The sequence below is a fragment of the Leptosomus discolor genome, chromosome 9 (assembly GCF_034619465.1).
Source record: "Leptosomus discolor isolate bLepDis1 chromosome 9, bLepDis1.hap2, whole genome shotgun sequence".
In the NCBI taxonomy this organism is placed as follows: domain Eukaryota; kingdom Metazoa; phylum Chordata; class Aves; order Leptosomiformes; family Leptosomidae; genus Leptosomus; species Leptosomus discolor.
In genome coordinates this window covers 37,468,065-37,491,904 of record NC_141399.1, presented here as the reverse complement: position 1 = coordinate 37,491,904, position 23,840 = coordinate 37,468,065, and the positions used below count along the sequence as shown (strand labels likewise).

At 46.1% G+C, this 23,840-nt stretch overlaps 1 protein-coding gene across 2 annotated transcripts in view; it reads right to left on the bottom strand.

Annotated features, from left to right (window-relative positions):
* LOC104340672 (gamma-aminobutyric acid receptor subunit beta-4) overlaps window positions 1–23,840 on the bottom strand; it is a 74,534-nt gene that overhangs the window by 33,395 nt on the left and 17,299 nt on the right. For both annotated transcript variants that reach the window (XM_086470707.1, XM_086470708.1), the window contains exon 3: window positions 14,024–14,091. In XM_086470707.1, the coding sequence (XP_086326833.1) occupies window positions 14,024–14,091 (68 nt within the window). The remainder of the gene's footprint in view (window positions 1–14,023; window positions 14,092–23,840) is intronic.

Genomic DNA, 23,840 nt, shown 5'->3' with positions numbered 1-23,840 from the left:
GTGTCCTCCTGCATACACATATGGGCATATCTAATATACAGCCATTAAAGCTCAAAAATGTTTTTAATAATCACTTTGTATTTAATTAAACATGCAACAACTAGCCTATTAGAGTAAATTAAATTTGACTGGGACATTTGGACAGTAACTAGTGAAGATATCAGTTTCTAAAGCCTTCAGAAGGAAGAGGGAAGAAAACTGGAGTATGTCAAGGGAAAAGTGATGATGGAAGAACGGCAATTCTCCCTAAAACTTTTCAAAGGGTCTTTCACATAACCTCATAGAATTTTCACCTTGTAGTGACTTTCCTACCTCTTGCTTGCTCAGATGCTCACTTCAAGCAATTAAAACTCAATAGGCTTTCTAGTAGGCAACCTAGTAACAGAAAAATGTAATTTCTGCAAAACATTCCCAGAACTCACTCCCCTGCACCTTTTTTTAGATTTAAATGAAATATCCTCTTCACCTTGCGAACTCTTGCCGAGAGTTCTACTGGACACCAACCCAGTCACACTGTACCCCAAGGCAGGAGTGGTTCCACAGCTCTCCACGTACACATTGACTAGTAGAGATCACAGGGAAAAAATGCTGGAGGAATGTGGAATTAAAGCAGTTAAAGATCTTAGTAGCCCACTGGAATTTGGCACTTTAGAAAACATCTCTGGGTATCAATTTCAGCTCACTCAATGGTAATTCTGTAGGAGACTTTGGGTACTTTCACCTATTCCTCATTTTCTCTTATCTGTAAAAGTAAGACACTGATGCTAACTTGCCTCCATGCTGCAGTTTGGGATCCCCACGTCTCTAGGCAAATGCTAAGTGTGTAATCAACTGAAATGACTTTTTCTCCCTAGGGAAAAAAATTAAATAGCGCTTGTAATTCCCCGTGGCAGTCAAGACCACCAATGCAGTTTGGGGCTGCATAGGTAGGGAATCATGTTATGAATGAAGCAATATTACTAGCAGAATAAAATGCTGGGTATACAGCTCTGAGCACTGAAACCATGAGACTCTCTGCAACAATACCAAGGCACATAGTGCTTTAAAAACACTGTTTTAACTTAGAGAAAGAAGGTTTGATATTCCAGGTTCTGAAAACTGCCACAAAGATGTCATTTCCTAGGAGGAAGCCAGAGGCAAAAAAATCCTTTAAATGAAGTAAGACGACTAACATGTCCTGGGTGGAACAATCACCTCAACTGGGCTGGCACAGATTGGCTTGACCAAAAGGTTAGAATGGTGTTTATTTCCTCTAGAAAGCAAAGTTCGATCATGTATGAAGGATAACTGGAAGTAAGCAGATAAAATGGTGAAATGCAAAAGAATACAATGCATTTCTGGCAATAGGGTTTAGTTAGGTCAAGGGTGGTCTCCTAAGTGTAGAGGATGGCAGTCCTGTGGTTTGAAAAACAAGATGTACTTTTCAACAAGCCCAAGCAAACTGGATGCAAATTATTGCACTTGAAAACCCTGACTCCTACACACAGAGACCCAGTTCTATATCTGGGGTGACTGCTTCTACATATGAATATTCTGCTTAGCTGTATCTGTGGCCCCTAAGTTGACAAACTCAGTAAGACTGAGTTATCATTAGAGAAAAGGGCTAGCAATCAACTGTTTTCAACTGTGGTGCGAAAAAAGCATTGTGTAGTTATGCTGGGACAACCAAAAATTACAGGAGTATCAACTGACCTCTTCTAGGAAACAATTTCTACTGTCAAGGATACTGACCACACAGTGTATCATCATGGATTTAGTCTATCTCTGCCTCCATCCATGGGTTAGTCTGCCCTTGGTTATGCCAGGGTAATGCCAGGGAACCAATGCAGGCTGACACTAGCAGCAGTGAACACAACATGGCCCGTACTATCGTTCTTCCACTTTAGCAATCCAAGTCTTTGCTGCGGGATCATAAACCCGATGGACGGGTGCAGTGTAGTTAACTAACAATAGCATTCAAAATGCAGCTGTATGAAACCTTCCCTATTCTGCTGAACAACTCAAGCTTATTACAGGATACATGAAGAAAAAGGAGATTTCAGCAGGCTGTGGAGGTCCACAAGCAAGCAGACTTTGACTTCACGGCCAACTGGATGACAGAGAACAAGCTGCAGTCTCTGTCCATGCTGAGTGAGTGCTCTCTGCAGTACCAGGACCAACAGTCCTGGAGCCAAGGAGCTCTATTTGCAGAGCTGGCTGAAAGTTATTGGCAGGGAGCCCATGTGAGCTCAGTAAATAAAGTATCCAGATAATAAAAATACCCAAAGGCACTGTTTAATTTTTCTGAGGGTTCTGATACAGCCAGTAATATTGAGAGGGAACAGAAATCTTGCAGACAGGAACAGAAGCACAGGGCAAAGCCATCCTTCCAGAAGAGTGGAACACAAGGCACCTGGAAGGTCTGATAGCTCACAGCCTATACAGCTAAATACTTGACACTCATTTATGGAGGGAAACAGCTGAAAAGGAAGAGGCTTTGTGTTCACGACCTACACTGGGACCAAGGAAAACTAGGCTTGGACAGGAGCTTGTGTGTTGTAAAACCTCAAGTCCCCTTGAAACTTAGCTGCAAACTCTTGATGGATAAAAGGGTCAATACTTTGTGTATCCCTGACCTAGGAGTGCATCAAAGGGGATGGACAGGGAGATAGAAGCCACAGGCTGCCTTCTCCTGCAGTCACACTGAAGTTACGGACACAGTGTGGTAGCAGGTTGCTGCAGTGGAAAAGTGAGATGAGGTCCAACCTGTAAGGAGTGAGTATGTTTTGGGTTTGCTTCCCTCTTCACTAGAGCCGCAGATGGCAGCTCAGCACCCTGAAAAAAGGGGGCAAAGGATGTATAAGAGGGTATACTCCAACCTGGTGACGTACTGCACCCTGGCAGACAGTAGGAGGTCAGCTGCGCACACCTTGCAAGCGGTGACGTGGAAGGGGCCAGTGGATCTTGCCTTTTACTCCCTCCTCTGCCATTTTTCTGGCTGAAGCTGGCCTGAGACTCTGTTTGTGTCCAGGTAGCAGGGACTACCCACATGCATGCACACTCTCCTTGCCCAAAATGGTCCCTTTCATCTGACTAGAGAACCTTTCCAGATCTCCAAACAGCTCAGCAGATACTCTTCCTTTTACCATCATTTTTCCTTGAATGTTCATTTTTCTCTGTAGCCTAGCAACTCAGCACCGACTCAGAATATTAACAACTCCTGTCCCCACACACAGTCTTCTCCAGAGGCCTGAAAACTGTGATAGCAGAAAGGCTGAGAGGGGTAGGAGCAAGCACGAGAGATGTAGGGAGCAAGCAGGGAGCCTCTACCAGCATTCAGAAACAGCAAAGCTATTCAGTTGTCGTATCTGCCACCTTCACTTAACATGTACATAACATATAGAGCTATATATAGCCCCATTTATTTACATATTCAAATAGCAACATGACATGCATGCATTTGTATTTGGATCTAGGTTCTATATTGAGGTACTGGCACTCTTGCGCACATACACGCTCTGTTGCTAGATGCTTTAAATGTATATATGACAGGATGCCAGAAGGTCAAATTCTCAAGATCTAATTTGGTTTTCAATCAAACCAGATGAAGCTTTCACTTGTGGGAAGATACTTTAGCATTCTACAGTAACCCTCTCCAATGCTGCAGCATTGCTATTGAAACAGGTGGCAGTTTGGAACATTGCTTTCAAATACAGACAGCTTTTTAATATATATATAAAATATATATATAAAGGCTGTGGGAGTTCTGCCTGTGTAAAAACCTGAATAAAAACTTTAGCAAGAAAAAAAACCCTACATTTTTATCCTAGGCAAGTTTTTCTGCAGTAGCAATTCTAACTACTACAGGAATGCTGGGGTGCAAGCTGAAGTGGTTCATACCACCACCATACAACACTGACTTGTTCAGATCTAAAGATAACTTGGCTGATACAGGAACAGATGGAGCACTGCAATACATAGCACTGTTCAGCTGAAAGCATTCTGCAAACTATATAGCCATGGATTCTCATCCTCTCCAACATGACTTCTCTCCTGACGTGGGGTGGAGTCACCTATGAAATGCAGAGTAAACTTAGCCTCTTCAGTGAGAGCACAGAAATGTTCTCGTTTGGGAAATCACCTAGTGAGCAAAACATGTGAACTCTGTTTCTTAGTACCAGAGCAGGGTTGACTCAGCCCTCCTGGGGCTTGAACTTGTGATACTGGAGGACTTGCAAGCTGCTCCTTGGGGATAACAGCATCACGGAAAGATGCACAGAGGGGAATCGTTTGCAATAAGCATTACCACCGCATTTTATTCATGCTGCAAAACCCAAGGTCTAGGCTAGGAATCAGCCAGTCTACCCAACAGCTTTCCCATAACCAAGAATTTCCAGTTATGCAGACACAGAGCTTTCTGCAGACTCTCCCACCGAGATATCCTGTGAATGCTACAAGATACCTAGGAAGAAAGAAGCATGGTAGAATAAAAAGCCTCAGGGGCAGAGAGTCATTCTCTGGTCCAGCAGTTCAGTCTTTCTTTAACTGAGAGCTTGGTTCAGCAAGGTTTCCACAGTTCACCATCTACTGATCATACAATTCAGCCAACAAAAATATTTTATTCAAGGACCTCATTAATGTTCAAAACATCAGAGCCCTTCAGTAAAAGCATAGGAGACCCCTTTATAGGGGAAGCGATAAAGTTGTTCCCTCTCACATGAGGATACCTCCAGGCAGTACAGTGGCAGGGACCTGGTAGGACTGCTGCTTTATCAGGCTGCTTTCTGATACACATGCATGGAGTCCTTGGGAACTCTGTCTCAGAAGGAATTCCTGATGCTTTGTGCAGATCCTAGCTTTCAGCTGGTCATGGCATTTGAAGAGACTGTGTGGTGACCTTTGGGTTGTTGCTTAGCAACTCGACTCTAAGATGTAGTGAATTTACTGGGCTCTTTCTGCATTCAAACAACACCAGGACCAAGGACATACAGAGAATTTTGTCATGGGAATGGGATAATCTGTGAAATACTATGGAAGACAGATAAGATTTTTCCCTTCCGCAAGTTGCCATAAATGCAGTAAATATTGACATATGAGTCACACTGACCTATTTTCTAGTTTTTTAAGATAGGACAATCTCTTTGCAACCAATTTCAGAACCAATGAATGGGAAGTACTTCAGGCCCCTTCACAAGTTTGCTTTGTTCTTAACTATTTTGTGCAAGAACCCTACCCTCCTGTGAAAGACTGTCCCTGTCTTTTAGGCAGAAATGGGACCGTTGCTTGTTTAAATTTGAGCACCCGGTCCCCTCTACCATCACAATGCAGAGCACCCCTGAGGCCAGATGCTTTACTTGTCCTCATGCACTACTTTAGTCCAAGGGATCTTTCAGCACAGTCAGTGGGATTTCTGTTAAAGAAAAGCATAATGTGGTGTGAGCAGATATTCACATCTGATTCTTGACTTTTCAGACTGTATCAGTGCTGGTGAAAGTCACCCTGAACCTTAGCAGTCACAGGATGTTGCCATAGAAAGGATACATGAAGTAACCTCAAATCTAGCACAATGGCAGATAAGATGAGGCCCTGACAACTGCTTTGTTGCAAAGATGTTTCTAGGAGCTCACTAGATTTCTACTCTTACCATCTATCTAGATTAGCCACAGAGTAGGCAGTTGTACCTCATGCCTACAAACAAGATCAGGTCAAAGCTGCCATGTCTAGAGTGGTTTGGAGGTTACTCTCCACCCTGCTACAACCATCTTTTATATCTCCAAACATCCTCCTAGCAAAAGCAAAAAGCATCAAGATGCCGTTGCTTTCCTTCAGCTAACCAAGTGGCTGTGTGTTTATGCACAAGCTATTTCCTGTTGCAGGAGAAGCAGAGACATGAGAAGACCACCCAGATAACTGTATGTAACTGGTGGCAGTGTGCACAGGACACTGCACACATTGTGCAGGACTGCCCTTCATATCCCCTGGTAACACTCCCCTTCAGGAAAATGCCGTTTCACATGTACAAAACTGCCACTGTTTGATTTCCCAAGCGAACAGCCATCCAATGCATTGCAGCCCTGTACACCAGGACTTGAAGTGACAATAGCTGCGTGACCTAAGTTGTACTGAAGCAGAGGAAGGCACAGATACTTGCCAGCTCTGAAGAAACCTTCCATCTCAGCTGCACGTTTGCAATACCTTAATTTAAATCACAGAACACAGAAGCCCCTAGCATGTGAAAAAAGCATGTAACCCACACCTGTCCATGCCAGCACAGAGTCTGAGGACATCTCACCCTAAGTCAGACCTGTACCATTCTTACCACGCCACACCGGTAGAATTTGGCCCTTTTCCAGCTCCAAGGCCCCACAGCATCCTTTGCTACCTGCAACAGTACCATCCCAGGAGCCTACAGCAATCCAACAGGACTACAGCACCTGCAGCACTATCACAGTGCACCATTATTAGCTCAGGATCAAAGCTGCCTCTTAGTTTTGCCATATTTTGGCAGACTTCAATATTGAGCAGCTGTAAATACCAAGACATAGTGTACACACACAGACTCAGTTTAGATACTACGGTGTCATAGAGCTGGAGATACCTTAGGCTACAGGGAAACATTTACCACACTGGAGTGTCATGTCATACTTGTATCTCATAGCATATAACTCGAGAAACCTCTGACTGTAGGAGTTAAATGCTTTAACCTTTGCTTTTTTAAAAACCTTTGGATACCCAGGGACATAGAACAGACTGACTGGGAAATACCTGTATGTTATTTCTCTATTGAAAAGAGGTGGCAACAAAACAGAACACTTTCAGTTAAGAATAAGAAAATGCTGATATATTTGAAGAGAATATATGAGAGTATAGGACTGTCGTGGTTTGAGCCTACCCAGCTGGCAACAAAAGCACCCCACAGCCACTCGCTCACCACTACCCCATCCCCTGAGGGATGGGGAGGAGAAAATACGTCCAAAAGTCTCAAGACAAAGGACAGGGAGGGCTCACTCACCTGTTATGGTCACAAGCAAAAGACAGACTCAGCTTGAGGATAACAACATCAATTTAATCAACACCCATCATCATCAAGGATAGTAAGAAATACAATCAGGTCTTAAAAACACCAAACACCTTCCCCCCCACCCCTCCCTTCTTCCCAGGCTCAGCTCTGCTCCCTCTTCCCCCCCAGCAGCGCAGGGGCAGGGAATGGGGGTCACAGTCCGGCCGGCACAAGGTGTCTCCGCTGCTCCTTCCCCCTCAGGCAGAGGGGCCCTCGCAGCCCTCCCCTGCCCCACCGCGGGGTCCCTCTCCCGGCAGACATTCCTCCGCCAACTGCCCCAACGCGAGTCCTTCCCGCGGGGCCGCAGCTCCCCAGAACCCCCCAGCGCGGGTCCCTCCCGGGGCTGCCGCCCTCCCACCGACGGGCGGCTCCAGCGCGGGCTGCCTCGGAGCCACGGCTGCTCCGGGCCCGGGCCCTGCTCCTCCGGCCTGGGCTCCTCCGCAGGCTGCAGGGCGACCTCTGGGCCACCGCTGGGCTCCAGGGGCTGCAGGGGCTCAGCCGCCACCCCACCGCGGGCCGCAGGGGAACCTCTGCCCCGGCACAGCTCCCCCTCTCCTGCCTCACCGGCCTGGCTGACCGCAGGGCTGTCTCCCTCACATCCCCCTTCTCTCTCCAGCTCACCAACACAGACAGGCAAAACAAAAGCCAACAATCAACCACTTCTTTCACTCTTAAATAGTTATTCGAAGAGGTGTCATTGGCCTGGTCTTGGCCAGAGGCAGGTCCGAAATTGGAGCCGGGGGATCTTCTAGAACCCTCTTAAAGGAGCTACCTCTGTAGCCCCCTCCCCCACTACCAAAACCCCGCCAGACACCAAACCACCACAAAAATGTAGTATAATAGTAGAAACCTCTTCTTTAAAATCTTGGGGTTTAAAGCTCAATATATCTATACCAATGGAAAATCCTTTTCAAGGGCATACTGCAGCAAAGTTGTTTCTGTCCATTATTGCAGGCATACCGAGGGTCCTCAAAGGCTACTACCAAAGATACATCAGCCCTAAGGAAACCAGGGGTTTGCATACACGATTTGACTGTCAAAACAGTTGAGAATTAATTGGACATCATGCATCCAGATCAGCAAACTCACATGGATATACATTTTCCTGCCTTTCCCTTCCCCTTTCCTGAAAGGGCCCAAAGGTCAAGAGCTCTGACCAGGAGCATGTACAGCCTAAGACACTGTTGTGTTGTGTACCAAAGAAAGCCTCTCATGGAACCTAGCCATCCACACTGCCTTTTTTCATCAACTATGCCCAGCATACAGCAGAGTCAAGCACATATATTACTGTGCATGAGTTACACTGAAATTGAGATTCAACTAGTCAGTGCATATTCATATTCTAGTGAAAACAGAACTGCAAAGCCTGATCAGGACAGATTCCAATACAAAGGCTATTTCAAGCATGCTTAATAGGTGGAAATTTTGATGTAGTGAGAAGAGTGATGCCCCACTGATGACGGCATAACAGGTTGTTGGATGAAACTGTCCCGATCAAGAACAACCTTATACATACAACCTGATCCACTTTCTTTTGTGTTAAAAACCAATTTAAAATATTTGCAGCTCATTGCTGTCTTGGGACATGCTTTACATCTCTCTTGAACAGGCAAAACTTCTTTGACCAAGACAACAGCTTGTTTTTCAAGCAAGCTTTGGGAAGTTGCAAAATAACAGACACGATGCTTCCTTCCATAACCCCCAAGAGATCCAGTGCAGTATGCCAGGGTGAGTGCAGTCACTCCAACAAGACAGCAGTGTAGCAACAGGTGACACAGGAGTAGGGGGCAGGAGGCAATGAAGTGAAGCATCATGATCGGCTTTGCCAAGCATCCTGCACCAACCTCTAACCTGTCTGCACTGCAGATTGTCCTCTAGCAAAAGGTATTGCCAATCCCACCAGTATCGTTCCTTTAACACATACATTCCTGCAAACATTTGTATTTGGAAGCCTTGTTTCTTACGCTAGCCCTCTACAACAATTCTCTTGTAACTTTTCAACTCCTTACCAGGTTTATAAAACTTTAAAGCTAGTGCTATAACAAACTGAAACAATGTTATTGCAGATGTAGGAGAGCATCTTGGGATGAATAAATTATAGGAGCCACAAAGAAATCACAGCTATGACGGCTGGATGCTCTGAGCTGTCTACAGTGTGCAGATACACAGGAGGGAGCAGGTTTAGGACTGCACAGATCATAGGGCAGGAAAATGGAAGCGTTATGAAGGGTAACCATCTCTTATTTCAAATGCATACAAAACTTCTGGTTGATTCCCTTATTGAAATAGTTCATTAATGCTTGAAGGGAGTCTGAACTGTCTGGTGCTAGAAAAATATGTCCCCAAAGATTATCTAGAGAGAGAGGAGGCTACAGCTGGAAGTATTAGCTTCTAGTCCCACCATGCAGCAAGTACAATACACCCTGAACAGGCCAGTCGTCAGCTGTCTATTGAAAGAACATGCAGGAGTGGGGGAAGACTTCCAGCTCCTTCTGAAGCCATTGATATTGGATACCAATGGTATCCAATATCAACGGCTTCAGAACTGGATCCACCAAAGCAGGTTGGTTGAACCAGACTGTTAAGCTGATAGTGACTTTGGGCAGCACTCAGGCCACGTACCACACAGACAGAAACCTTCATGCTGCTTCAGCTGCAGAGTGACTCGAGCTCCATGCTGCCAGCACTCTTCATTCTCCTGGGTCAGAAGTACTGCTAGAATCCTCAGTAACTTGGGTACCATACTAAGAGGTCTGAACATAGCACTGTCCAAGTACCATTATACACCAACAATCACCTATAAATAACAGCATGTTGTTTCATGCTTACTGCAATTCAACCATCTGTAGCAAAACTGCATTTACCAGATAATTTACACAACCCATTTCCTTTAAGAACTAGGAAATACCATCCTTCCATTCTTTGCAGACCATCTGAGCTACTGCACATCGTTATGAAGACATTCCTCCTTTCAGCCTTCATTTAGATCCCCAACTTGCAAATTCATACAGGATATGAAAAGGTTCCAGCTAGGCCTTTCATCTTCATGGATCAGCACTTCCCAGAGGGTCTGCCAGTCAAATGTGCCCTCCCCAACACCTATTTGGCCTGGTCCCTGGCATCCTTTCCCAGGCATTTCAATTGATGTCACTGATCTTGGCTCAGCAAATAATCCTTCTAATCACTGACAAGAACAGAGGCTGCAGCTCAGCATTGCTTAGCAGGGCTAGGAGGAGCACACAGTAATAAAGCATTACTCTAGCAAGTGTGCTTGAAAATATGGCTGACCACACACAGGCAGCAGCTGCAATGAACAAGAAGGTGTCTTTTTTTTTTTTTTTAAATTAAGGACTGTAGATTTTTTCCCTCATCATTGGCAGATCATTACTAAGCCAGCTCTGTACCTATGAACATCCTGCATCCTGGCATGACTCCATCTTCTGAACTGTACCATGGTACAGTATCTGGGCATGGCCCTCAAGGGAATGGAAATGCATCAACATTGTATAGCAAGGCACCAGGAAACACATAGCATGTACAGGCACCTGCAAAGCATTCTGTATATCAGACTGTCTGGGAGCCTCCAGCATAAAGACATAACTGTGTTGCCTTTGCAGAGAGCCGTGTATCCTCCAGGATCGAAATGTCACCACATCATCATTTTGGTAATACAGTTCCTATGGGAGTAAAGGCAAGGATGCTCCTTAGATCATGGGTGGAGCTATATTCCTCCACAACACCGCATCCAGCTGGACTCCTGTGAAAAACAACTTTTTGAATCACGCAACAGCTAGTCACTGACAGCATGTGTTCCCTGCCATTACACAGCCATCAGACCCCAAGAGACCCAGGGAAAGGCATGGGAGAGCTGGGGACTCTCCTCAGCCTGCCCAGCACCGGGGCCATTGTTCCTGAAAGGATGTCTGAGGATTAATTAATTATCCTACAAGGGGCAGTAAGTAATAATGCTCCTTGTGGAACAATAGAAGCTATTTGGTTGCTATGACAACCCTGCTTCACTTGTGTGCCTTTAATTTATTCATTGCACAGACCCTTTCCCAGTCACACATGATGCCAAAAAAAGGCCTTGTTTTTCTTGCCAGCATCCATGTCCAGAGCAAGGGTAAGACACAGCCCTTTCCTCGGGGCACCTGTCACAGAAGAATGATGCACATAAAATCCCTTCAGCCTAGAAACTTACATAACTCTTCTGGTCCCAAATTGTTTGTTCTTTAAGATGATTCTGATCTTTTAACCCCTTTTTGAAGCCGCCAAGTCATGGTGCTTACAGATCTTGATCTTGAGTATGTTCTCACATATAGCCACTTTGTCCCACATTCCCACCTCCCCCCGCTGCCCTGCCCCAACATATGCAGGAAGGATGGGCAGGAGATTATGCTCGCCAAGTCAAACAGAGAGCCAGGAGGGAAAATCAAAAGCCCAGAAGTGACATGCCTTCACTGTATAAACAGGAGTGTGGCATGCACAGTGCCTGGTGCCCAGCCTGACTACCGCCATGCCACGACCATCAAAGCGCTCAATGTCAATAGTGCTGCCCAAATTCTGCAAGATCCAGAGCAGCATGTGGATGAAGGTCCATGCCAGAAAACCTGCTCTCCCATGCACCCCACAGAGAGATCATTGCTGCTGTTTCTTCCCAGCCCTGAGCATACACATTTGCCCCAGCCATCCTGCAGCAGAGGGACACAGGTGTTCACTGGAGAGAGGAGAGCAAGACATTCACATGGCAAGGGTTGAAAAGTGTTCCTAAGAGAATGTCTACTGGCCTAGGACACAGCATGCCTGGCCACAGCTGCTCACAATAGGTGTTTGACAAAGCACTTGATCAGCCTTTATAGTCCATGGGCCCATCTGCAGCAGGACATTCATCCTGAACCAGCCTCTGCAGTGCTCAGGTATTTTCTCAGGTCTACAGAGGAAGATCAGGGCAGTTGTTACAGTTAAGCTGATAACCAAATCCCTTGCTCCCTTCCAGTTACATTTGTGCAAGCTGGGGTCTTAAGCTACAGGTCTAGACCCCAAGTTGTTCATGTTGGCTCTAGCAAGCAGGGTGACAGCTGGTTCACCACGTAGGAAAACTCAGATCCCAGTTGAGACCAGGGGAGGAGAAGACTCAAAGTTGAACTCTGACCTGGTAAGCAAGACAGATGGAACTAGGTTAAGCCATCTGGCTCTTCTAAGTTGAGACTAACCTCAAGCACAGCTACATAATGCAGTGGGAACATAGGTCTGTACCTGAATTTCTGACTGGACACAGTGTCCAGTGTCACTGTTGCTAGACTGAGGTGTAACATGCTATGAAGGTAATTACAGTAAAGGTGGGATGACAGCAGAGAGTCTGCAAAAGAAACTGTTCCATATGAGAAACCGAAAGTTCGTGGTTGGCACTTCATGCTGGGTCATATCAATGTACATACTCAGGCTTTTCAAGCAGTTTGGAAACAAAAACAATTAGTCAAATTGTCTCGCCTCCCCTCCTCCCCACCATGCAACAGCAGAATAGCTGGTGGGCCAGAGAAACAGGGCAGGATAGTCCAGAAACAGATAAATAGAACAGGAGCATTGGGAGACCAAGGTTTTAATTGACTTGAACAGCAAGAGCTCTAAACTGGCCTAGGATTCTCCTGCATGTGTCAGGAACTGAGGAACAGGACAGCTGCTGCCAGGAGGTCCCCACCAATCTTCCACTCCACTCAGCCTCTTGGAAAGGAGTTTGAAGGAAAAGCCTCTAGGCAGGAGGGAGGAAGGCAAGGTTAGGAATGATCAGCACAATCCATGTCCTCTGCTGGGTGCTAAGGGCTTCTGAAATAGAACAGGCCTGGATGTGTACCCAAACCATGGTCAAAATAATTAACAAGTTTCACTCCAAACTGTTGCTATCTGAGTAGACATTTTTTTCCTCTCAGTGTTATGAAAAGCTCTAGTCTAACAATGCCACCCAAAACCAGATCTCCATTAGATGTCTCCCTTTCCAGCACAAATCTCCAAAGAAATGCCAAATTAGCACCATCAAACATGAAAAGCTACTGTCTGTTTTTCAACTTGGCAGGCGCAGGCTGACTGTAAAGCCACCACTGCCTTTGTGTCAACTGAAAAATAAAATTCACATCTACTCTTTCAAGGCATAAGTGTTAATGGCTCAGAGAGGTCAACTGTGCAACCAGCACAGAAGTGTAAGTGATGAGAATCTACTCTGGATAAGATGCCACTAGCTCCAGAGATGCCAGCAGAAATCCTTCTTCCACATGTTCACAGATACCACCAGGGATATATAGACATTCACCAACACTACTAGAATTTACCCCACATTAGGAAGTGAACTACAGTCTTTCAGCATGTCCAACCACATCACAAGTACCACCAGCAGGGGCAGGTGTGTACCACAGAGGTCCCACGTGCCAGTCCTGTCTTTCAAGTGTTGTTTCAGTGAGTTCACGATTGTTTCAGCCTGGGGCTGTCTTGATCCGACAACTGACAGGCAGTCCCAGTGACACAGGCAACCCAGTGGGTGGAAGAAGCAAGGCTCAGACTGAAACCAGTATGCTGAGAAAAAAATTTGGAAAACAACCCTCATTTCCTAAGGCCCTGTTAAATGCTGGATTTTTTTTTTTCACCATACTACACATGGAGAAATCATGCTTGAATTCCTTATGCTTTAGGAAGAATTCTGTCTTAAATCAGAGTTCATATCACCCCTCAGAATTCTGTGTCCAAAGCAGAAGAAAAAAATACATTTCAGTATCAGACAAATGTCACACTTTCTCTGACAACTTCCCAGCTGCAGGAAAGACTCATGGTAGAAGGTGAAGGAAGCAGGGGTGTGACTACCTTGCTTTTCAGACATGCACTCTGAGCTCTCAGGTAGCTCCAAGAAGCCATTGTCTTGGAAGCACATCTCAACCAGAAAATGGAAGAACAGTTTATTAGGCTTTTTTTTTTTTTTTTTTTTCTTTTCAAACTTACCATGTTGACTTCAGAGATCTGGTCAATGCTGGAGATATGGATGCTCATTCCCACTGTGACAGGGTTACCTGAAACACAAATGGATAGGCTTAAGAGCATATTCAAACCCTCCTCCTTTATCTGCTATTAAAGAATTGCCTAGAAATGCATGGATACGATTTGAGGCAGCCTCACATTCCCCAAGTATCAAGGATTTCCAAGTCACATGTGCTCAAATGATTAGAGAAGAGCAGATTTCTCTAACTCCTAACCTTACAGACTCACCCCTTGGAGCAGTGCAACCTAAGCTTGATTCTTTAATTCCTGAAAGTTAATTAACCCCTAGTCATACAATTATCTCTGGTTATTCCAAATAATGCCTTCAGAGACCATCAGTAGGCTCCCACTGGGCTTGCATGAGGTGTTACTGATTGACCATACAAAGAACACAGCAATCAAGCCCATGTAACACATGGGCAGAAAAGATATTCCAGCTCACTCCTCCATCACTCTGTCAGCTCTGAGTGCTCAGTCTGAAAACCCCAGGTGAATTTTAATACCCAAGATACCAGACAAGTACAGGAACTAGATCTATGAAGTGAGAAAGCAGCATTTGTATAGTGGCTTTTCAGAGCAGAGCAGTGCTTGGATGAGAGAACAGATTGCCCATTTTACCACAGGCATCAGGGCACATCTCACTCCACATCCTCTTGCCTGCAGTACAGAACTGTGGTAGACGTCTGTGCACAGGTTTGCTGGGAAATTCAGATACTCCCTTACCTAGTGACCAAGCTACCCTCACACCTCCGTAAGTGCCACTGACTGCAGCATGCCAGATGAACTTGTAAAGAAACACCACACAAGGGAAGTCACAGACAGACCTATTGCCCTCTCTTGCCCAAGTGGAGCAAGAGGTGTATGGCCAATTCCCACAAACCTGTAGAGTCAGGGCAGAAACCAGCGATTTCAGACAGTTCTTCCAGATGTGTGGGCATCTCAGCTAGATCCAGACTCATACTCAGTTCTGCCTAATCCCCTCTGATTAGCAGCTCCCAACAGTGAGATAATAGGACAGCACCTTCAGTGGGTTGTAAGCCACATAAAAATTTTGCAGAGATACACATCCACTACCAAAACCAGCAAAAAACCTCCTATAGCTTAAGATGGGGTTTCTGAATGCTACCCCTCTCCTGTCATCCTTACAGCCCCAAAGCCAGAGCACAAATACAAACTCACTGCAAGCAAAGCCCCTCTTCTCACACATGCAAGGTGGAAAATGATTTCTTACAATGCAGTACTAGAAAGGGAATGGCAAGCACTTATGCCACTCAAGGTATTAACTCTTCCATGGACTCATTAGTAGACCTTAAGTGCTGACATATTTACAGATAATCATGAAATGGCTTAGAAAGTAATTAGGAGATTGGGGGAGAGGGGAGCACCACACAACTGGAAATGAAGTGATTTTTTAATTATGTGTTACCAAAAGTAGGGAAGTAGTGTCATTAGGGCTGCCTTGTGATTGGGTGTACTGTTAACCGAGACCCTCTGCTGCAAATTAAGCGGCATTATCCTTTAATGGAATATGAACAACACTGAAAACATCCGAATCAACAACTGTAATTAGGCCTTGCTATGCAAATCTCCTTAAAGAGGCAGTGCTCCTCTCCAGCACTCTTGGCTGGCTGTCAGGGCTACTGGAGGCAGGGGTACTTAGGAAACCTTGCAGAGCCTCTAAAGATCCCTACAGGGGCACACTCCTAGTCACGTCTTTGCTGTACTGCTATGTTCATCTTTCACAAGGGAACCGGGTGGGAAAATAACCAGGAGTCACTGCAGGGACAGCCAATTCTCCTGCATCCTCCCTTGTGCCAGAGGCTGACAGTGGCACAGCAAAGTTTTTAAGGAAGTCTTACTTTGGTAGTTTGTCTTTTTTTTCTGAAACCATGGCCCTGTGATAGAAGCCACAGCAGGAGAAGGAAGTCACCACTGCCCTGAGGATCTTACAGACTTATTGGTTACCAGAGGAAAGACAGGGTCACGTGCAGGGCTGCAGCAGAGCTGGGGTGAAGCCAGCTCCTGACTCCTGAGCCTTTCTGCCAAGCAGTGTTGTTTCCTCTAAGAGCCACCCTGCTGCCTGCTTTGCTTCCAGTCTGCCACCACTGGTATTTGTGTCACTGTGGTTATGTGTCCCCTCCTTCCTCAGCTGAAAAAGTGGTTCTTCCCCACCATGCTGTGTAGGAGACCCACTGAAACCAGCAGGCTGGGAGCTCTGACAGAGATGATATACAAATATTTGTCAAATACAGAGTCTATCCAATCTAATCTATCTGTCTAGACATTTGTGCTGCGTTCATCACCATGGTATCTGAGTGCCTGAAGTCATGCTGTGACTCAGTGTCAGAGCCGTGGATAAGATCCAGACCTCCTGACTCCCAGCTCCAAGACGAACGCTGGAGTGGAGATCAGCCACACTGCTCCCCGGCAGCCTGGGCTCAGCTGCACCCAGCTCCCGCGTGCCATCAGCAACGTACGTTCCTTTTGGCCACTTTGGGCGCTGCCACTGTACACCCCTTCTTGTCATGGCAGATGGGAGGTTCCACTGCCCGCTTGCAAGCCCTGGGGTGTCTGCCCATCAACCCACAGGCAGAAGCGTGTGATTGTCATACAAACACTCCAAAGATGAAGGTATGCGAAGTCCTGCCTTTACTAGACCTGCTCTTAGCTTGATGACAGGGAAGACATTTCACCTTCTCCATCCCTGTTGTGAAGACCGGCTCTCAGTCTCCTCAGGACAGGGACGTAAGAGCATGTACACAGCCAGCAGAAAAGCACGCCCTACCTCTTACTGCAGCCCAGCGAAAAACTAGATCAGCTGGTGTCCAACATTCAGGCTGTAAGTAGTACACAAAATAAACAAAGGACATCAATTCTGCCAATGTTAATAGCTTCAGGCAAGAAGGGCACGAAAGTAGGGTATTTAAAACATGGGATAACGTCATCTGTAAATTTGTCCAAAAAGGCAGAACTCTGCATTTGTGCATCTGAGACAAGGCAAAAGAAGCAAACATGATATTAAAGGTCCATGATTTTATCTGTGCCTTGCCAATGGGTCCAAAAAACTAGACCTTCTCCCCCTAAATAAAAAGCTTATGACTAGAAAAGATTTGTAGGCAAGATCACAAGTGAAGGAGTGTGAGAAATTCTTCCACTTTCACCCGTGAACAGCGCCCTCACACATCCCCATTTCTCACCACCACTGGAGAAATCACCAACGTTTTGTCTGAAAGTAGTTTGATGCCTGTGAAAATTGTACTTGGGAAGTTGGAAGGGAAGCAAACAAAAGAGTTATAATAAAACCTGTCCTCTTCCTGCAAGTGATATTTGTCAAATGTAAAAACAGTCAAGGTAGAGAACAAGTTGTGCTAATCTGCAATGTATTCCCAGCAACCAGTTACTACTTTCAGATTTGATTTTATAATGCCTAAAGGCCCCGGAACCTAGAGTCATGTTGCTACAGAAGTAGTTCCTATGGCACGACTAAAGAGGAAAGGTCGTGTTTCCAAGCCTATGTCTGCCTGCACTACAGCCAGAGGTGATGGCAGCCTGGATCAGATCTCAGCCTGGTATCTCAGCTGCAGAGAGCTGTGAAAACAATGGCACAAAATTTAGTGTAATAGGTCTCCAGACAGGGGATGCTTACTTGGGCAACTGCCTTGTGCTAAGGTCCAAGCTGCCGTCTCTTCACTCCTACCCAAGAAAGTTAGACTAGAGCAAGCTTGGGTTTCCGTGCCATACAGACACAGCCAAAAAGACTCCCAAACAGCGGGCAGATAAACAGAGCTTACTTTGTCATCCACTGAAGCCACACCATTTTTGTGAACTACAGCCAATGCTCTAAGGAGTCTGGTTCATGCATTTCTGACCATGTGAACTTGGCAATGCTGGCAAAGCCAAAGCTTGTGGTTGCTAAGGGACAGGCGTCAGACTCAAAGCTACCCTTTAGCCTAAACTACAGGAACAAAGGCACTATCAGGGATCTTGGGGGGTCTCACAGCCCATGTCTTTCACGGAAGCAGACCAGAGTTTCTTTAAACCACCAGTGTCAGAAATTCCACAGCTCACCTGGACAATCTCTTCCTGCATTTCACTGCACTGAAGGCTTTTCCTAAACATCCAAACTAAAACTCCTCTGCAGTGTAAATGTAATTTTGTCTCATCATTTCCCCCCAATGATCATGATAGAATAAATCAATCATCCTTCCTTTACAACAGCTTTTATGTACTGATAACCATGACATCCCTCCCCCACCAATACTGTCTTGTCTAGATTAAATGCACCTGATTTCTTCAACCTCTCCTCAGAGGTCATGTTTTCTAAAGCTCTGACAATTAGCGCTGCTCTCCTCTGGCCTTTTGCCAATTTGTCTACATCTCTATTTTAAAGCATGGTATCCAGAAACCAGGCACTGAAGCAGAGATGACATGTCACCCGCACAAAGAAAGAGCAACCTCCCATGTACAGCATTCTCATAAACCCACAGAAGCCTCTCCAAACCCAGTGCAGCCATCCTGGAGCTGCTCATTTTATGTAGGAGGTTAGAGATGTTAAAGGGGCAGCCTAGGTCTTGCTATTAGAGTGCATCATGCATGCAGGAAGGAGTACAGGACTGTCTCTTTTGGACAAGAGGAAAGATTATTCAAGACAGCTTTGTGCATGAGCCCCAGTGTTCACTGCTTGCACCCTGCCTGTGGCATCACCAGCCTCTGAGATCCCTGCAGCAGCAGAAAAGCTGCTTTAAGGTCTTCTGCTGAGTAAATAAAGTCAACCAGAGAAAATTAGAAGCTTCAGCCACTAAACCTACATATAGAACAGGTCTGTGGCTTACCCTGCAATGGTAAATACCCACAGGCATAAGATTCCATGCATGCAAAACTCTGCTCCTCATCCCCAGCTCTGCAGAAGCCAGAGGACAGCAGTGGCACTAGAGCCCAGTAACAGCATGTCCCAGACAAGGTTGCCCTGCACTGGCTGGTAGAACTGTTTCTGCAAATGCAGGGCGATACAGGCAGGCATGAAGAGGGCAAGGTTTGCTGATCTATGTAGCTACAGGACTGCAGTGCCTTACTTGCATTTTCAATGACCCCCACACCCAACAGGATCAGCAGTTAGGATATTGTCAGGCTTGCCAAAGGCATAACCAGCACATAGACTACAATTTCACTCCCAGGACTTCTTCCTTCAGTCTTATCGCCGCTTTCCTGAACAAGGGAGAACTGCTCAGTATCTACTCGCTCTTTCTGCAGAAAATGGTTTGCCCAAGCTGCTGCCTCTGCTTTGTTCACAGCGCTGAACCTTGGGGGCACCCTGGATTTATGTTTACAGCTTAAAACCATGACCCACGTCACTGCTACGTGCAGGGATGAGTTGGTTACACAAGAGCTGACAGACATGGTTAGTTAGGAGGCAAGAGCTCCCAGGTAATCAGAGGTGCAGAAGGCGGCACATTCAGCATGAGGCTTGTCACTCACTGAGGGGCTGCTGCCCGGATGGAACCATACGATCTCTTAAGAAATCCCGCTCTGTCCCTCTCGAAACAGATACTCTTGAGTAATTTTCACATGATGGCCTAATTGGTCCTGGGCCATAGTTTTTTTAAACCAAATTCTTTTTAACTCAGAGGCCACTCTACTGTCGGGACACTCAAATTCACTGTGGAGGAATCTATACCTACACCCCAGGACAGGGAGAATGGAAATGCTCCTGTGTTTTCACCGTATAGAAGGATTGTTAGTATTACAAACTGCATAATAGCTCTGCTCACAGATCTCAAGACTGAGGCTTTGCTACAGCAGTTAATAGGAGAATGTCTAAAAAATGCCATCCCAGCAGGCTACACAAGCCAAATCACAAAGAAGTCTCCCAACACTATTTTCCTGTCCCTTCCCTTTTTTATAGCTTAGGTACATCATCAAGCACAAACTCAGCTGGTTAACATCACTTGAGGAGTGAGAAAAATTGACCATATGTATCATGAAATCAGAAGTGTTATGGGAACCACTTTCATCCAGAATCTCTGATTTGTGGTGACATCTAGAAGCACCGAGTTCAGTGGGGTCTCTTAAGAATCTGCTTACATTTTCCCAACAAAATCTAGGTTTACATAACCATTAAACTCTCCAAACCTTTTTCCACTTGCTTTTTCACTCTTATTTCTGTGATCTCTTCTGCAGCCAATGCTGCACACTAAGTTTGCCAGCCTCAGCACAACAGCCATCAAACACATTCAGAGGCTGACATCAAAGCTCTCCCCCTACTCTTAACCGGTCACTCCATGATATCCTTTGGATTTAAAAGAGCAATGCATACCATGACATTACATTTTTGGCCACTGTTATACCTTGTCAGAAAGAGAGATGGTTTCATGGCATGCCAGCAAATATGACACTGCCTTCTTGTCTGGGAGGGAACAAGGAGTATGAGGGACTTCCTGCTGCTGAGGAACCTCCTCCATGTAAGGCAAGAATGGTATTTTGGAGCTGAAAGAGGGTCCTGGTCTCCAGAATATCTGGGGCTGTCAGTGCCTACTATTTCCCCATGGATTTATTGTTCTGCAGGGGCAGGAGGGGTATCTACTGCCACTAATTCTCATGGAGATTGCAGCTAGGCTCCAAGTAGGTCTGGCAGGAAACAGTTTCTTCTGCCTGACAGGTTTCCTGCATTTTGCCATGCTTCTTTTGGGAGTGCACGGCACTTTTTAAGATGCTGAGCCTATGCACAGAAAAAGATTGTGCCTAACCTTGCTAGGCTTTCCATCTGTCCAAATCACACCAGACACAGCGTCACCCTGTGTAAGAAGGCTAATGAGGATTTCCAGCCCGTACCATTCCGCTCTCCTGGCAGTTTGGCTTTTCACCTCATCCATTCAGGTGACTGAGTTTCCACTATTCATTTACGAAGGGGGAATACTAGGGACTTCCCAAGAGAAATGAAAAGTTAGAGCAAGCTCTCACCAAGATGGTGATATCAAGGACAGCACACATTTGATGGAACATCTAAGGGAGGATACAACCATAGCATGGCTCTTGATCAGACTTTTGGAATATCCAAACAACAAACAAATCAAGGGCTTCAGTAAGAGACAGGCTTTCCTCCAAGCAAGCAATGAGGCCAATTATACAGCAAGAAGCCAAGAGACACAGCACTTGCAGAGCGGGCAGAGCTGACCACTCAAGTACTGCTATCCTGTGATGCTCTTTTCAAATACACAGGTTAACCTTGATAATGGCAGCCACATTTCCAGCATGTTGTCAAATGAAGCTGTCCCTTTAGATCTGAAAAGATACAGAGCATTTTCTCAAGCAAGCTGTGCCTGCTTGTGAGCAGTGCCAAGGGATCCTTTTGGAGCAACAATGCTTTCCCAGTGCAGAAGTAGCACTTGTTCTGTGAATATTCTAGGGAAAGCAGAGAGCTAAGAAGCACAACCTGTGAGGTACAGTGGATTACCTAATCTATCTCATGGGTATTTTTAATGGATTAGTAGGTATTAGAGTGGGATATTGCAAATATCCCATGGAAATTTGGAAGTGAGAGAGAACAATCAACTGGCTGCAAAAACAATGTAAAGGTTGTCCCAGAGGTATTGAAGGATTACAGAGGAAGATAAATCAAGGTTGATTTTAAAAGATGTTGGTAGACAGCTACCCAGCTGAATAAAAACAAGGTCTCAAATGTACAGGCTTAAAAACGGAACAAGAGAGTAGACACCAACCCTCACAGCGTCTGTAGTACTGGTGGACTCAGTTCAGCAAAGCACCTGTACACACACACAGGGCTTTCAGCATTAAGAAAAATCACTGACTACTCAGAATACCATCTGTTCTTGAGAAAGGCCTAGGTCAATATTCAGGAGACAGATTTTTAAAGCTGTTTCATTCTTAGTCTTCCAAAGCCTTCTGTATGCATCTCTCTTGCATGGGCAATGTACACTGGGTAAGGTTACAGCAAAGTGAGGGGAAAATAAGTTCCCAGGTTTGTCAAACTGCATATTTGCTCTCCTTTACAGACCTACACAACTGCATCACCTTACCAGACCTGATCGTTGTCAAGCTGGCACCACCAGTGCACCCCAAGCAATCAACTCTTTAAGAGTTATCTTTATCAAGAGCACCAATTCCCAACTGCCATCCGTCTCTTTAAACAGGCAACACCCAGCTCAGACCACAGCCAGTTTATGTTGCAGGAGTGCCACAGCCATCAGTTTCTTTGTCAGAGCAGAGTGGTTGCAGTAGGCAGATACAGATCTGACCATCAGGAGATGAAGGCAGTGCTCTGACCTCCTGGTGCAGTGTGCTGATAAACCAAGATTGGTCACCTGCCCTCCCCTTCCAGGGACATTCCTCCCCGTGTCCTCCAGGGCACCCACACACACCAACTCCATGGCTTTGCAGTCTGCAGGGCACACACTTTGTGCTTTGCTTTTACATCCCTCTCTGCAGAGCTGCACACTATGAAACACTGCATTTCCCTGCAGTTACACTGAGCTAACCCTGGGAAAAGCAGAGACATTGAGCATCCCAGATCCCTTCAGCTCTTACTCTCCACCAAGAGTAGTAGCAGGAGGGCAGTAGGGCCTCCCGAGCAAGCATGTATCATAGACTGACAGCAGACCAACACAAGCCAGGCATTTTGTCCCCAGCAGCAATGTGAAACATCAGACCCACACTGATTAGCCACCCCCACATTTCTCCACCTGAGCAGATTTCCCTCCTACCTCTGTCAGGATCCTGGCAGGCAAGTACATCTCCCCTGTGGGCTGTGCCAGTGCATCCGTGGAGCACAGGTCTGCCCACTTGCTGGGACAGCTGTGGGGGACTTGGGAGTGGTCCAGCCCTTTCGCTTCTACTCAGGCCGTCAGAGCTCACATTTGCTAAATCTCCTCACAGACAGCCTGGGCACTTGTCTGCACTCCCAGAGCCACCGCTCCCAAAGCCTTTGGCACCCTGCTGCTCCTCACTTCCTAGCCCACTGCCTGTTATCCTGCTTTTTTAAGAGGTCACATCTTCAGAAAGGTTTGCACACAGACGTTAAGTATTTTGAACCCCATAAGTAAATGTGCAAAAGGGAGGAGGGTATTTAATCACGTAGCTACAGCTTTCCGCCAGAGCACACTCACAACAAGCCTCAGCACAGGCAGCTGCATCCTCCTGCCTCATCTCCAGCTCAGCAGGTTGCTCTCAGAGCAGACCCACTCCCAGGGCTCCCTTACAGCCTGGAAAATACTCTTTACAATCCCAAAAGCTAGATTCCCACACAAGCTCCCATGCTACAAGGTCCACAAGAAGGATTAGTGCTGAATCCCTAGTGCTGGGACCCCACAGCACCATGACATTCCTTACAGCAGCCCAAGAGGTAGGAGTGCAGCAAACGACCTGGGGAAACTACAGCACCATCCTCCTACCCACAGCCAAACAGCTCCCAATGGCAGGGGTGGTGCTATATGTGGGACATGACATGACATGACATGACATCCCATCTAATCCCATCCCATCCCATCCTAGCACCTGATGCAGCATCTGACCACCCAGATCTGTCTTTCCACAGGACCCTCCACCCCTCGCAGGTGGGTCTGCCCAGGTGACACACAGGTAAGGCCATTTAGCAACTTTTTCTGCACACCAGCTGGCAGCTGGGGAAATTTCTCACTTGTTGCCCATCAGTCTGTCTGACTTCTGTCTGCCTACTCAGGACCCAAAGGTCCTGACCCACCTTTTCAGTGCTGGGCTTTTCTAGCACATTACCAATAAACATCTGCTACATGGAGGAGCCTTTCTCTTA